The sequence below is a fragment of the Diceros bicornis genome, chromosome 12, assembly GCF_020826845.1.
Source record: "Diceros bicornis minor isolate mBicDic1 chromosome 12, mDicBic1.mat.cur, whole genome shotgun sequence".
Taxonomy (NCBI): Eukaryota; Metazoa; Chordata; class Mammalia; order Perissodactyla; family Rhinocerotidae; genus Diceros; species Diceros bicornis.
Genome location: NC_080751.1, coordinates 38180893 through 38198196, shown reverse-complemented (window position 1 = coordinate 38198196; position 17304 = coordinate 38180893). Strand labels below are relative to the sequence as shown.

General features: G+C 38.5%; 1 protein-coding gene across 1 annotated transcript; it reads right to left on the bottom strand.

The window, feature by feature from the left end:
* Window positions 1-843: 843 nt before the first annotated feature.
* Window positions 844-15463, bottom strand: CALM2 (calmodulin 2). The gene is made up of 6 exons (XM_058551293.1): window positions 15376-15463; window positions 9315-9345; window positions 2966-3109; window positions 2765-2871; window positions 2208-2343; window positions 844-1490 (listed from the first exon to the last, which is right to left on the bottom strand). The coding sequence occupies exons 1-6, from the start codon at window positions 15376-15378 to the stop codon at window positions 1462-1464; spliced, it is 450 nt and encodes a 149-aa protein (XP_058407276.1). The 5' UTR covers window positions 15379-15463; the 3' UTR covers window positions 844-1461.
* Between the last annotated feature and the right edge of the window lie 1841 nt (window positions 15464-17304).

Sequence of the window (17304 nt, the reverse complement as noted above, 5' to 3'; positions counted from 1 at the left end):
CTGTTAGGATTATCGATGTGTGTAACTTCCTTTGTCCTATCTAAAACATATTTCTCTCTCTTTTCCTTCACTAACCATCCAGTTTTCTGTTTTCAATAATAGTATTAAAACAAAGATGAGCAGTAACCTGCCAATCAAATTGCCTCCTGGAAAATGAAAAACCTTGTGGCTATAATAATCAGGTAATAATTCCACTGAATGTTTTAATCTTGGCTCTGGTTTGCTATGGGATCTTTCATTAAGTATTTAAAAAAACAAAAACCCTGATAACCACCTTTTGATTGGCTTAAATTACTGAGAAAGCAACGGTTTAGAAACAAGTAAAAACTAAAGCATGATTTAGTTACTGCCAATGACTCCTAAAAGATACCTTTTTTGTACAACATGTTGCAGATAAGCAGGCACAACTGAAAAGCCTCCTTTGCCTTATGCCATAAGAATTAAAAAGCACTTATGAGTAAAACAGGAAATAGAGGCAAAAACATGACCCTCACCTCTAGATTTGGACTGTTGTGTTTTTAACACATACATTTAAATAATCATTGCATGGCTGAAGTCAATTTGGACAAACTAAAGCCAAAGTTGAAAAACATATAAAAAGGGTAGGAAACACTGAACACCTACCTCAGGCCAGTTCCCATGCCAGGTACACTTAGAAAAGGTTTTTTAATCTTTTGCTTAAACGTTTTGAAGAAAGTATCATAATTTAAAAACTAAACACAATCTTGAATAGTCAAAAAAAAACACTTATCTAAATTATACCAAGTAGAAACCACCTTCACATCTGACTCTCAAAATTATTCAACCTGAAGTTAATTAAATGACTCAGATTCAGAGCAACAGTTGGGTAAAATTGTAATTTTTTTATTGGAAAACAAATATACAACTTGGAATGGATTTGAGGCAAATTGTGCCATAAGCAGATTTTCTTTAAGTGGCTAAACAAAGTTTAAAAAGCAAGTAACAATAAAAGAAAATGTTTCTGGTACAGGACCAGCAGTACAAAAAAATAGTGTACGAGTACCTGGATAATACACCCGTTTTGCAATAGTGCAACTTTTAAGTACATATTGTTGACTGTCCATAGTCCACGCAGAGTTACAACTCCACACTTCAACAACAACATGCTGACAGTTCCTAAATAAAACTACTTAAAAAAAAGGCATAACCCAGATGTTCCCTCATTTGACCAACTCCATCTAAGTTTAGATGTGCAGAAGGGCTTAGATATATCCAGAGTAAGCCACATGCAACATATTACTTGATCAATTTTCTAAAATAAGGTTTCAAGACAATGACAGTAAGATAAGGGAAGAAAACATGGAGGAATGAAGTCCTAATTACTATACATGCATATTTTTTTGACAGTAAGGGGAAACCTTTTACAGATAAGTTACAAACAAAGAAAAGGCAAATAAACAATTTTGTACAAGAAATTTAACATGATTCTGTACAATGTCTTCACTTTGCTGTCATCATTTGTACAAACTCTGAAAAAGAAGTACACAAAAGTTGAGTCAGTGGCAAAAGACTGGCAAAACTAATCACATTTACTCAATCACTGAACAGTCTCCCTTTCCCTTTCTTTCCTCAAAATTATCATCAAGTACAGAGGAAGCCTGTTTACTGCCAAAGCTGGGATTTCATAAACCAAAATTATTTAGGATTAATAATGAATAAACAAAATTAATGCTTTAGATAAGCTATTATAAATATAAAGCAGCATTCTTACTCTTAATTTAGTATCACATGATACTTTTTAATCAAAGCATAGCAAATTAGAGGGAAAAAGAATCCAATGAAGGAAAGAAAGTAGCCTTAATTTCATTTTGAAGATCTTAAGTTTGAAGCTTTTCAAATTGTTCCACAATCGTTATACAAAAATTGTTTTAGCGTAGTCTGGAGTACAGTACTTCTCAAACTTTAAAGTGCATATGAAATCACCCAGGAATCTTATTAAAATGCAGATTCTAGGTTTAGAGGTAGGACCTAACAGTAAATAGTTCTAAAAAGTTCTCAGGTGACAGTGATGTTGCCTAGTCTGTAGACAACACTCTGAATAGCAGAAGGTTAGTAAATATAAATAACCCTTTAGCCTCTTCATCTTGGAGGGAAAAGTCACTAATTTTTACTTATCGGATACCTTAACAAGTAACTCTAACTTAAAGTCAAAGCACAGAATGAGATGGTGAGAGTGCAAGACTTACCTTCATAGTTTACTTGACCATCACCATCAATATCTGCTTCCCTGATCATTTCATCAACCTCTTCGTCTGTTAACTTCTCTCCAAGGTTTGTCATCACATGGCGAAGCTCTGCTGCACTAATATAGCCATTGCCATCCTAGAAAAAAATTTAGTAAAATGTCTAAGTAAAATTATAAACTTAGAGCTGGAATGGAAGTTTAATAAGTTTACTAAACTTCACATTAGAGAGAGAAAAAAACTTTAGAAATCCATACAAACTAAAGAGAATCTACAAATAGTTGACCTATAAACATCACTGAGAGCCAAGCAGGATATCTTATATTGAAATCACGATTTCTTAATTTCAAAGTCAAATGATGCCTCCCTTAGCACAAGATTAATGCAATACATGTTATTAGGAAATTTCAGTTTATAATGAATTCTTAAAAAGCTTTTACTTGATATTAAAGTATGTTGGTAAAGCATCAGAAAAACAAGTCTTCAAAGAGTAAGAGGTCCTGATATATTCATTTCATCCTCAAATTAAAATTAAACAAATCCAGTCCCTGAATACCTACCTTATCAAACACACGGAATGCTTCTCTAATTTCTTCTTCACTGTCTGTGTCTTTCATTTTTCTTGCCATCATTGTCAGAAATTCTGGGAAGTCGATTGTGCCGTTACCTGAAATGGTTCGTTTAGTTGAAACATTACAACAGAATTTAAATGCCACTTCCTCAAACCCCCCCTCCCCAAACCCCCAAACTAAAAGACTTACCATCAGCATCTACTTCATTAATCATGTCCTGTAACTCTGCTTCCGTGGGATTCTGCCCAAGAGACCTCATTACAGTTCCCAACTCCTTTGTTGTTATAGTTCCATCACCATCCTTGTCAAATAGTGAAAAAGCTTCTTTGAATTCTGTTTGAATGAGAGACCACAATCCAGATGTACAGGTTAACAATAAAAAAGTATCCTCTTAAATGAAATGTATTAATCAACTATTAAAACAAAGACATACATGGAGATGACAGCACCTGAAACGGGATTTTTATTCCTGACAGATTAGGTGGGAAACCTTGTGATATTTCAAACATGTTTAGCTAATCATACCAGTATATGCCCATTATTGATCTACCAGGGAGTTTTTTCATCTAAAATTTTAAAGGTAACTCTAATATCTAGACCAGATAAAAGTCAAATTATTCTAGATTGAAAGAGAAAAAGAATCAAAGCTCCAGATGACTTGACTGGCTTCTCTATTTTCTGTTGAAGCTGCTCTGTGGAACACAATTCCAAATTACAGACCTAACCTACACTCAAAATAGAAAAATAAGACTATTGGTACCAAATACGTATTTCTATAGAGCAACTATACTATATGTGTTATGTTTATAGTAAATCCTTAAAAGCTAAAATTAAGTATTTAATCACCTACTGAATTAAAAACAAAAAAACTTTAAACTTCAGAACAACATGCAATAGGCTAGTTTCCTTTTCTGGAAGACAGAAGGGACTATCACCAAATAATCTATAATGATGTTAACAATGGGATGATCAAGATATGAAGGGCTAATTTTAGCTAAGTGCTGTATCACTGAGAACAAAGAATTTAGATCTTTCTTTAGAATATAAAATCCCAAGATTGTAACAGAGTGAAATATATTATTGCCTAAAATATTTAAGATCTTCTTGCAAAATTATGTTGCTTTTAATTCACCACTAGATTACACTGGCTTCCCCATTTATTTTACTGATAGAGGAACTAAAGCAGAGATTAAATTTGGTAGTGCAAGGTCATATAAATGAGCTAATAACAAAGCCAGTACTTTCCAAGTAAGGTACTTTCGCCTCCTGTTACAGTCCAAGGCTATTTATTCCCTGCCTGTCTATCTCTGCTCCATTCATATCCCTCCCAGTTTCAATTCCATCATAATCTCTTCTTTGAACTCAACTACTCTTCCACTGATTTTTCCATTAACATATAAATATATTCATGTCTCTTAGCCTAAAACTAAATTCAAACCTTAGGTACATTGTCTTTTAAATGCCTGCCCTTATCTCTCCCCAAATTTTGGAAGGCACCACTACCCACATCCACTTCTTCTCCATTAATACACTATTAAAATTACTTCCAACTCATCAGCTGAAAATGCTAAGTTCAACAACAACGATCTAGTTGCCCAATCCAGCAAGTATGTTTCAGTATGTGAAGCCATATAGCACAGAAACTAAAAGCAGACTTTGGAACTCGACTGCCTGCATTAAAAAAACCCCCGTTCTACTAGTTACTAGTAATGGAACCTTGGGCAAGTCAAGTTACTAAACCTTTTCTGCCTCAGCTTCCTCATTTTTGTTAAACGGGGATAACTGTACCTACTTCCTACATTTGATAATTTAATATGTGTAAAAGCACTTAGAACTATGTCTGGCAAGTACTTAAACGTCAATAAAAAGATGATCTCATTTTCCTGCAGCATTTAAAACTACACCAAAAAACTGGAAAACTTCTCTTAGCTTTCACAACAGTACTTTAATTTAACTCCTTATAGTGCCAAAGGCTCTTGCTCCTGTCTGTCTCTTACATGCACGTGACCCATTTTCTTATTTTTTTCTCTCGGCCATTTCATCTATGCCCACTTATAATGAAGACTTCATATCTTTAGTCTACTCATCTCTCTCATTAACATAAAACCTTTATTTCTGACTTCCTACAGGACATCTCCCCGGCTGACTTCAAACAAGACTTATGAAAATGAATTCTGTACTCCCCAGAAACCCCAGGAACGCAAGCAAAAGCCACTTTTAATTCTTTTCCCCTGAAATCTGTCAATAAGTCCTGTTGAATTCTATTTAAATACTGCCAGATTCTTTTTTCATCTCGACAACCAATATTTTGGTTCATGGCCCCCATCATCTTTTGCCTGGACTATTACAATAGCTTCCTAGCTTCCTAAATGGGTTCTTTATTTTAAACTACCCACACAACTACCTGTATTCTACTACCCTTTTGGATCACCACGTTACTTTCTTCTGCTTAAAGTCTTTATTTGCTTAGCTTTAGACCAGGTATCACTGACTAGTTGTAGTTTGCTACATTCAGTAGTAACAGTTCCATTCTGTTTAAATATTATTTGTTTTCATAGGAACTCACCTGATTATCAGAAGCTTAGTATCAAACTACTGATTGCTTTTAGGAAAATAGTATTATACTACAAACCTAGATCAACCCAATGACAAAAATACATCAGTAACTCCTATAAATAGCACAATTTGATGAAGACATTTCCATTTTATTCAGGTGTGTTATTTGTTTTAACAGGATGTATAAATATAAACCATTAGGGTTTAAACACATACCATCTATCACCTAACAACCTAGGCTACAAGAAAATTACTTAGAGAATTCTATTTATTTATATTACATTCTCTGCTATAATACTTAGATATAGGCAACGTTTAACACCACCGTTTATGTGCAAAAACTCCCAATGTGTAACTAGCTATAATCATTTTACCATATGATTTAACTTAAAACCACATTCTGGAAGATGCATGGTTTAAGTTTATATATGTGTGTTCCACGTATCAAGAAGTTTTAAAATCTAGTAACTTAAAATATTTGCTAGAATAAGTGAAAAGTAGAAAATAAAATGGTATCTATCTATGCTGTAACACTATTTACTTCACGAATACAAGAAAGGAACAAACGAAAATATTTTAAAGGTCAAGGTTTAACCAAATTTCTATTTGTATTTTTACCCTAAGGAGCCAGAAATACCCGCAAAAATAAGAATAAACTCAAAAGTACAATTTAAATTCACCTGCCTTTATAGCTCATCAGCTATACTTCAGAACTAGTATAATCTTCATGTATAGAAGCATGTCATTTTTCATAGTAATTCCCAGGAATGACTTGACACATAAACCCAGGAGTCAAAACCTAAATAGACACTAAGAAAACAGCAGGTCCTGAATGTCCCAGAACAGCTATCTTCAACATAATTGACAGGACCTCCCAAAATCCATTCTAGTTATGCCTGAACTGAAACTTTCAGAAAAGTCACACTGTTACACAAGTTTTATTTGCTCATTAAGCAACTCCAGGACCTTTTTCTAATTATTTATTACATAAATTTATAATTTTATTAAATTAGGTTATCATGAAACAATTATAACAAAAGAAAAATCAAATGCCTGTTTACCAACTTCCATTTATTTAGAAAATTCTAAACTTAATAATCCCTTAAAGGTCATGTATTAGACTTTTGTTGGCACTATGTAATTGTTGCTATAAACTGAGTAAGGTTAATATTTTTTATCAAATAAGTTTTATCCCTACACTGGACCTTGAAAGTTGAATGAAGGTTTAAGAATAAATTTCTTTAAAAAAAAGGAAAGAAAAATTCTTGTATGTTTTTCCTATTAGCTCTCTAAATGTCAAACACCAACAACTAACGACATCATGGCACAGTCATCAATAAAATTAACTTGTTAGTGATGTGACACCATTCTAGATTGCTCTTAAAGACCAGGTAATGTAAACAATTCTAGTAACTTCACCTGAAATAAGCACTGCTTTTTTCTAGACCAAAAGACAAAATTCTACTAATTTTTTATTTAAAAAGTTAGTAGAATTTCTAAACAAATCTGAAGTAGTAATGATTATCACATGAAGATAAAAATAGCTGAAAAAGTATCTTAGCCTAAAAAGTACCTTATTATCTTATTCAATGTTGCATTACATACATGAAGCTTGTTATTATTTTTTTGTAAAAACAAGTTGGTCTTAGACTCTAAGAAGTTACTGGTCAAGAACTACAACTTACCACATAAGGAAACACGTCTCCCTTCACCTCAAAGGTGGACACTGAAACATACCAATTTAGAAGGAAGGGACTCTGGGAGGAAGCAGAATAATTCTTAGGATAGGGTAGGTGTGTTCTAGAACACCTTTTGTGTGGCACACTTCTTTGAAAATGAAATTTATCCATTCAAGAAATATTTATTCAGGGGCCAGCTCAGTCACGCAGGTTTGGATCCCAGGCGCGGACCAACGCACCGCTTGTCAAGCCATGCTGTGGTGGCATCCCATATAAAGTAGAGGAAGATGGGCACGGATGTTAGCCCGGGGCCAATCTTCCTCAGCAAAATGAGAAGGATTGGCAACAGACGTTAGCTCAGGGCTAATTTTCCTCACAAAAAAATAAAAAGAAATATTCATTCAGTCCTTACTATGTGAGAGGCACTGAGGATACAAAAGGAAACAAAAAGGTCCCTGATCTCACAGTATTTTTATTTTAGTAGCATAAAAGCTTTGGCTCTTCTACCCTAAAGGTTCACTAAAACCTAGGGTCCAAGAAACAGCTTCAGAAGCCTAATAAAAGGGGGGGGAGGGAGAGAACCTAGAATAGACTTTTCTCCCAACCCCACTGGAAATTTAATTGTATGATGGAAGTCAATGAAAAAACAGAATTTATTTTAAAGACAAATGTTCCAAGGAACTACAAGTATTCTATATAAAAATATTATCAGTCATTGAAGATTGATCCTCTTGTATTTAATAGACAATTTTTTAAAAAGAGTTGTACATGTGTTTGGGAGGGCAGTAATGAGCATCAACAATGTGATAGGCACTTTTAAGTAATACATTTTCCACCCTAAAGTGAACATGCTGTGTGCTGTGTAGAAACAACTGCCCAACTGAGAATACCCAGAAATGAAAGGGAGAGAGGAAGGCAGGGGTATTAGAGAAGGTAAGACTGGAAATATTTAGATAGCCCAAGTCAGTTCCTGAAGGAGACATTACATAAAAAACTATTTCAGCATAATTTACATTTCACTGATACACGTAAAATAGTATAAATGAACAAAGAAATTATTTCCAAAGCTCTGCTTGATTACTTCAACACACTTGATACATGCAATTTACCAACCCCAGAAAGCAAATCCCAGGTTTAAGTCAAATTCACACAATAAGAAGTAAAAATAAAACCTGCTTAAATTTGGTCCTTAATGCTAATAGATTTCTATTTACATAGTCCTATCAAATAATATTTGTGATGAATATCTGAGGCAACTAGTGATTTCTGGCTCCTCCAAATTTGTGTGTTTGGGGGAGGGGGCAGCTTACGTTAAATGGGCTATATAGTTGAGTTCCAACTAGGCTTTCTCAGTTTTCTCTAGCGTAAAAAAAAATGCTTTAGTGCTTTTGAGCACTTCAAACACCTTGCCTTGCAGAAAAACTGTGGCAGTTAAAACTGGCTGATGTTCGTGTTAATAAAAGTGTCTAACGAAAGTAAAGGAATAGAGTTTGAGAAGTATTTCAACACGGCAATTCATTTAAAAAAAAAACAAAAACAAAAAACTTTGAGCAAGCTTTCCCAACATTTTGATGTTAACCAGCCATCTCAAAGTGTTAGAATAAAATCAAAATTACTAATGTTTAATGGTATGGCATAAAGACACATGACATGAGGTTTTATGTTAACAATTTCACGTATTTCCATAGCAAACCAAAGGAGATAAGATTTAAGAAGCTCATTTCAAAGGCTGTCACTGCTTTTTAAGACAAAATTCAAATTGCTCCATCTGTAAAACAGAATGCTAACTTTTTAATCTAAGTTTCTCACTAGAGAAATGGTTATTCCCTGATCGACTATATATGCAATTCTCAGGTTAAAATATTAGGTATTTTAAACCGGGGTAAATTCAACATTCATTTTCTGATTCTACATTTCAAGTTACGTATTAATTACTACTTGGCCCTCTTTTCTTGTGGAGGCTGATTTGGAGATGCAGTGTTAAAAACTGCCCAGAATTCATGTTTTAGAGTAAGATAATCCTCAAGAAAAAAAAACCAAGGCCACCACCACGAGGCTCCAAAGTATACCCACAAAGCCTAAAACCATGTCTTTAATTAGTCGGCTCCACACATCTTTCACAGGCAAGTTTACCTTCTCACTTGCCAAAGCAGGTTCAATTACTATATTATATTACACCCATTTGTTATCATCTACTACGTAGATCAAAAAGTCAATTCTTTATACAAGTATCTTATTTTCAGGTTGGCTATTCAAATTTATAATAAAATCCAATGGGTACAATCTAGCAAAGTATTTCTCACCTGCAATCTGCTCTTCAGTCAGTTGGTCAGCCTACAAAGAGATCAAAGAGAAAGGTAAGTGACTTGAGAGTATGCAGATTAGCAGTTATAGAAACAAATTTAAAAACTTTCAAGGTTTACCGTGTACCATCAACTTTATTTAGTTCAACATTCCTTAGTATCATCAACAAACACAGGTGGGTAGAAAACACACATACCTGGTTTGTCTTCAAAGCTAAGCTATCTTGTTTTTTTGTGAGGAAGATCAGCCCTGAGCTAACATCCATGCCAATCCTCTTCTTTTTGCTGAGGAAGACCAGCCCTGAGCTAACATCTCTTGCCAATCCTCCTCCTTTTTGTCCCCAAAGCCCCAGTAGATAGCTGTACGTCACAGTTACACATCCTTCTAGTTGCTGTATGTGGGATGCCGCCTCAGCATGGCCGGACAAGTGGTGCGACGGTGCGCGCCCGTGAGCCGAACCCGGGCCGCCACCAGCAGAGCACGTGCACTTAACCGCTAAGCTGCAGGGCCGGCTCCAAAGCTAAGCTATCGTGACTCCAAGTTTAAGATATAAAAATATTTCAGAATACTTTGCAAGTCTATATTTTTCAAAAATTGCAAAAAAAAAAGCAAATCTAGCATACTAGAAAGTTTAATTGGAGTAGCTGTTCTTCTAAAGCAAGGATACAATCCAACAGAAACATTGTTTCCTTTTTCAAAGTTAGGATACCTTAAACTTAAGCTCACCTCCTCTGGTAGATACAAACCATTATTGCCAAACATCTCCACTGAACCAAAAATAATGTCCAAGAACTACATTCAAAACTACCCCTATAAAATGGTTAAAGACATCATTTGGACATGAAAGTGATTTTCCAAACCTTAAAAAAACAAAAATTACTAAACAAAACTCTCATCTATTGAAAAGATAAAAATCCACACTGTCCTGTTTGGCAGGGCAACACAAAAGCTTCCAGTATTTATTCCTCCTTACCTGTCAGGCAACTGCAGAGAATCCAGGATTCTGAACATTTGAACTACATTATTTACCAAATGGTAACTCCCAGCCACCCATTTTCTCTTGACTTTTGAAATCCCAAAGTGAACCTATGGTTTGTGATTTTTTTAGCACACGAAGAGTTACCTGTTTTTGCTTTAAAAAAAACATTCAGGCATTTGCTAAAACTCATTACATATGTTGTTCTTACTCAATCTTCACAATAACCTATAATAATATTATCCCCTATATTACAGATAGGGAAAGAGAAGCTCAAGGTTAAATTTCAGGGTGTGGGAGTACAAAATCAGTAACTAGTAGAGTCAGGATTAAACACTAAGGTGTTAGATATGGCCAATGCCTGTAAGACCTAAATTCAGAGCACTATAACATAGATAGATATTGGCAAAATATCAAGGCTCCTTGTTCTTCACGTGGACTTCATCTGTGGACACTTCTCTGCTTATTAGTACATATACCCATGAAGCAACTGCTTATGTGGTACTGAGAGGCACTGACAACAAACAGCCTCCTATCGAATATTCCTATCTACATGAAGTCAAGTGTACCATGATTAATCCATTCATTTATTGGTATTAAAAGAAGAATAAATGCTGCCTGGTTTCATTTTTTTTAAATGAACACATCCCTGGAAAGGATAACACCTTAATGTAGAATAGCATCACATTTTCTCTAGGGAACAGCATGAGAAAATATGAGAAGGAACCCAGAAAGCAGAAGTTTCTTTCCCTGCTCAACAATTTTTCAATGGAAACTCAACTCGTTTCTAGTAAAAAAAAAAAAAAAAAAAAAAAAAAGTCAAAGGCCTGGTAACTTAAAACTGAAGAGCCAATAATTAAGTTCAAATGCACAAGTTTATAAAATAAAAAATTATCTACTTTTATCCTTACAAATCCCAATCCTCCACCAAGTATCTAGTATAAAATCAGTCATAGACTGTTTTCTCTAGGAGTAAGATTTAAAGCCCAGTAAGTCCACTGAGTTGATGTTTACTTTGTTAGAGGCTATGAGGATTTACTTCTAGTCTGATTCCATTTTGCCAGACTTCTATCATTTCTGAAGGAAGGCAACAAGGCATAGTGGAGAAAAAAGCATGGTGTTTTGAGTCATCGCTGGGCTAGTATCCTGGCTCTGCCACTTAAAAGCTGTATAGCCTCAGACATGTTACTCAACCTCTCAGTCAACTTTATCTGTAACACAAAAATATTAATACCTATCCCTGCAGGATTATTGTGCAGAGTTAAGTGAGAAGCCATGTAAATGGCTAGCCCAAAGAGTTCAGTGATAATTATTTTATATAAAGTAACTAATCATAGAACCTACAACATTAAATATCAACCTGACTAGTTCAACTTCCACACAGAAGGTAGACATGCATGGCATTATCAAGCCCTTTATAGCAAACCTACCATGTTCCACGTTAACTTTGTTCAAGCTGAGAAAATACATTTCCACAAACTGAAATCACAAGGTGCAGCCCGAGGTCAGATGTGGCAGGTGAAATCAGTTTAGGACCAAAAAATGTTAACCTAAATGTGTGGAAGACACTGCAGCATGTGTGAAAGCTAAAACAATGACTGCTATGTGCAGGAAGGGAGACAGTGGGGTTTGTTCTCTCAACATGGTGAGGAGGGAGATTTTGGAAAGGCTCACTCATATGAAAGCTGAGAAGGTCTTAGGAAGAAACAAGAATGTCAGCTATAAAGGAAAACTTTAAAATTGTCTAATTTTGCTTGGAAAGTCAAGATTTAATGGGTCCACACCATCTTGTTCAGCTCCCTACCTCCAGGCAATCATAGAAAAGATCACAAATAAGCTTCAAGGAATGAACTAAGCACACAAGAGACTAAGTTACTCACATAGCCTTGATTTTGCTTGGAATATTTCAAGAAACTCAGAAGTTTTTTGTATTTACTATTAATCCAGAGTTCAAGGTTTTAAATTTAAAATAACCGTTAGTAGCAACATTCAGATTAAAACCTACTAAAAGAGAGAACACAAGACTCCCTAGCACTCTAATTTGTAAGCCTTTTCCAACCACATACAAAGAAATTTGGTTCTTATTTCTGTCTATGGAGAGTGCCATTTTCTTAGTAGAAGAACTAGAAGAATTATACTTTTGGGAAAACTAAGCTCATTAACATGTGTGTTTACCTCAGTAAAGTGAAGAATAATTCACTAGAGAGATGACTAGTTCTTACTCCTTTACTTCTACAACTGATACAATTCTTTCTACTGCTCTTGTCACTCCAGAGAAAGCTTCAAGCATTAGTATACTCGCAGGTTCCACCCCAAACCTAGTGAACTAGAATCTGCATTTTGGAGAACCACCGGTGATTTGTAAACACTGAGAAACACTAATCTAGACTACATGTGTGACCTCAAGTGAATGCATTATGTACCTATTAAACATTTCCTAAAGGGCATTGAAAAGTAGGTATGGATAGTCTTGGAGCTTATCTAGCGAAAGGCGGTATAAAAATAATTCCAAGTTCTTAGCTGAATAAATGTATGAGTCCATACGCTTGAAATGGAACACAAACTTCTATCCTTCATTCATTTCTGTTTATTCCAAATGCTACTTAGATACAACAAAGGCTTCATTAGTAAAATTTTTTCTACAATTTCAGAAGTCAGAGTATTTGTTTTACCTACATCAAAAGCAGTCTCTAAATTATTTCAGTAGTTAAAAGATACCTTAGTTCTGATAAAACAGCATTTACTATGTAACATCTTGGGGAAAAAAAAGAGACCACTAGAACAAATTACTTCATAAAAATTATGACCTTTACTAAAGGCGTAATTTGATCATTGTAACCGAATCTAGAACTTTCTATATTTTAATAGAGCCATAGTGAATTTCCTCAGTCTAACAGAAACACATCTCCTTGCAGTTTGATGAAATAATGTTTTATTTAGACTCAAGTGACAAAATTTTCTACCTCTTGACATCTTTTACTTATCTAATCACTCTGGCCTCAAGTCTTCTTAAAGCAATCCCCCTTTCAATGAGCATATATCGACTACACGTAAACCCAAGAGCTATGCGAGCAATCTTACTCCCCTTCCACATCAAATAATCTTTATTCTTTAACTTTACAAAGTCCTAATTTTAAATTTCCAGGTCTTATAATTATGAAGTTACCTGAGGACAATTTCCAAATTAATTTATTAGTTAACGATGATTGTCAATTTAACAAATTAACCGAAAACCCCCAAAGCATCAACGATGTAACCAGTAACTACAACAGCTTATCACTGGCAAAGGACTATGAAAGCGTAGATAGAAACTGCATGCATCACCAAGAAAATCTATTCGGGTTCTTGATTCAATTATCAGACTGATTAGGAAAAACCTTAACCTTCATGTAAATACATTTTTAAAATTTACTCCACAATTTAGAATGTTGATTACACGCCTATAACGTACACCGTTTCACCTAAAAGAAAGTAAATTCAACTAGTCTATTTAAATTCAGAATAAAATAAGTTAAAATATCAAGATAGAACGAGTGCATCAAACTTAAATGAACCTAGTTTCATCCAAAGTGAACTCATCTCCCCACACCCAGCCGTGCCGGAGGTTTCAGCTGGCAAGGACTCCCAACTCCTGTTTAAGATGTCACCTTGCCTCCTGGACACACCCATCGCCGTAACCACTTGGCAGAAGGAACCACAAAATGAGTACTGTGAATTACCGCCCTAATTTTTTTTTTTTTCATGAAAGAACAGGAGTTCTGGTCTCAAGTGACAAGAAAATACTTTTAAAATTCTCTGCCCCTCAAAACACTCTTCTATCACTACAGCATTTGACAGCCATTACTGTACAAATGAGCTGAACTGCCCGTTAGATGATCTGGCAGTTTCTCTACGGAAACACGAGTCATTTCCAAGGGGGTTGGAGTGGGGGCAATGCTGTGTGCGGCGGTGGTTCTTTAACACTGAGGGTGCATGTGAGTACTCAGGAACAGGATACAGGCAGTAGCCCTTTTCAAAGGCACCCTTCCAATTGTCACACGAGGACATGACCGGCTTTCACAACAGGCCGGCAGCCACCCCGGAGCTCGCTTTCGGTGGGTGAACAGAGAACGCCTTTCAGACCCCGGCCGGAGCCGACGGCTCTCTCTACCCAGACGCGAGTCGCGAGGATGCGCCTGACTTCAGGTATAAAGCTCATTGCTTCCAACGACAAAGCCACTTAAAAAATCTTTTTTTCTTTCCAATATCCAGCCTGGGTGGTGGAAGAAGGCCCCAGGGCCCCGATGGAGTCGAAAGACCAGGACGCACCACGCTTCCTCCTCGCCACCAGAGGGGGATGGGAACCGTCGGCCACCCACCTCCACCCACCCCCCACTGGCCGGCCCCGCAGCGCCGCGGGCCGCCGAGCCCTCCGCAGCCCTGCAGGTGCCAGCGCAGCAGCTGGGGCGCGAGCCGAGCCGAGCGGGCGGCGGCCCCGGCACCGCCGCCCCGCCCCTGGCCGCTCCCCGCGCCGCGCGGCTCGGCCCACACAGCGCGCACGCCCGCGCGCCCCCGGCCCCCCCACCAGCCCGCGGGGGATGCGGGCTAACGGCGACGCCGGCGCTCGCCAGGGCCTCGCGCGCCCACCCGCCCCTCGGCGCATGGCGGCCGCCCGCGGACAAAGGCGCTTCCTGGCGCCCGCGCTAACCGTCCGTTGGGCTTTTGAATCCGGCCCCGGCGCTGACCTTCCCAGACGCCCGAGCCCGGGCTTCTGCACTCCCGCTCCCCCGCCCTTCCACCCTCTCGCCTCCCCCATGTGCGGGGCTGCGCCCCACCCCGGAACCAGCCCCATCCCGCCGAGCCCTGAGGAGCTTCGCAGTGCGCCCGGCCCCCAGTACCCCGGGGGACACCTCCCTGAGGAGAATGGGGGTGGGGGAGCACCTGCGACACAACCTCCGCGGGCGTCCCCAGCCTCTTTCGCGCCAGCGCTCTGGCGAAGACCACTCCCCGAAGGTGTAGGGGAGGTGAGTTCCCTTTCTTTAGTCAGTTCGCTTCAGCCTCTTCCCCCCACAGGCCAAGCGCCGGCAGCTTAGCGACGCACTCACCATGCTGCAAGCGCTACCGGTCTCCAACGCGCGACCACACAACCACCCTGCTCGCTCGCTCCACTCGGACTAATTCTCCGCCTCCTTCCCCAGCGCCTCATAAACACCTCCCTCCGCCAGATCCCTCCGCCGCACTCCAGATAACGGAACATCACAAACGAGTCCCGGCCAACCCCCACCTTTCAAACTCTTCTCGAGACCCCTATAGCCACAGTTATTTGGTCGACAATGCAAGAGATAAAGGGAAAATGGGCGAACGGATGACGTAAGTGGGTTTCACCCCCGCAGTGAGCCGTTGAAAGGCCGGTGGAGTCGCGCCTGAGAGGCGCTACTTTGCGGCGCGGAGGAGCATTGTGGTGGCCATGCGAACTCCGATGATCGTTGAGCCGGCGTCTGATTGGCTGGTTCGTACCTGCAATGCGTCACTTGGTCTCGCGGCTGCCGGGACTCGGTGCGGCTGCTGCCGTTGCTGCTTTGGCCGCGCTGTCCTGGCAACTGCGCCAGGCGGCAGAGTCGCTTCCCTTGCGCTTCGCTGGAGAACCTTCGTCCTGCACCCATGGTTCTCCTGCCACGCTCACACACACGCTTTCCCGCCCCTTGTAGACGTCGACGAAAACACCTTAGGCCGATAAAGAATGAAGCTGGAAGGCTCCAGTAAACCCATACCCCGCGCTCAGCTTCTCAGCCTCGTATTTCTTCTTCGTGGAGGCCACACATTTTCCATATCACTCCCTCACAAAACCCATGAAAATCTGGGTATGGGCAAACGCAGAAGCTGAGCTGACAGAGTAATCTGAAAGGGTCTTCCGTTTATACTTCCCCTTCACATTCGTTGCCAAGGGTCATGGTACCGGAGAGAAAAAGTCACTCAAAAACCACAATATCTGAGGTTCTGTGGGATTACTCACTCCCAATAACCACTTGATATTGTGGAATAATAGGGTTCCCGCCTGGAGTCAGACCTGGGTGTGAGTCTTGGTTGGGTTACTTTCTTAGAAGTATGACCTTTGATGAGTCATTTAATCTTTAGTCTGGTATATAAAATGGAGGTAATAATACCTATCTCAAAAGATGATTGTGAGAATTAGAATTATGTAAAGATTAGAGTTACTGTAAAATGCTAAAGTACCTATCGCAGGATAGGCACCCAACAAGTGGTCACTATAATATACCTTCCCCTCACAACGGATTTGTCTTTTTGGGTCTCTAACCTCTCAGATTTAAACGGATATTTTAAAAACCACCAAAAATTAGATCCTTGGAATTGGAACCCTTGTGCACTGTTGGTGGGGATGTAAAATGGTACCACTGCTGTGGAAAACAGTATGGTGGTTCCTCAAAAAAATTAAACAGAATTACCATATGATCCAACAATTCCACTACTGGGTATATACGCAAAAGAATTGAAAGCAGGGTCTCGAAGAGATGTTTGGATGCTCATGTTCATAGCAGTATTTTTCACAATAGCTAAAACGTGGAAGCAACCCAAGTGGCCATCTATGGAAGAATGGATAAGCAAAATGCGGTATATACACGTAATGGAATATTATTCAGCCTTAAAAAGGAAGGAAATTCTGCAATATGCTATAAGCCGGGTGAACCTTGAGGACAGTATGTTAAAGTGAAATCAGCCGTCACAAAAAAAAAATACTGTATGATTCCATTTCTATGAGGTACTTAGAGTAGTCAAATTCATAGAGACAGAAAGTAGAATGGTGGTTGTCAGGGGCTGGGGGGAGGGGGAATGGGGGGTTATTGTTTAATAAGTACAGAGTTTCAGTTTTGGAAGATAAAAAGAGTTAATGGAGATGAATAGCGGTGATGGTTACACAACGTTATGAATGCATTTAATACCACTGAACTGTACACTTAAAAATGGTTAAGAAGGTAAATATTATGTGTATTTTATCACACACAAAAATTTTTTGG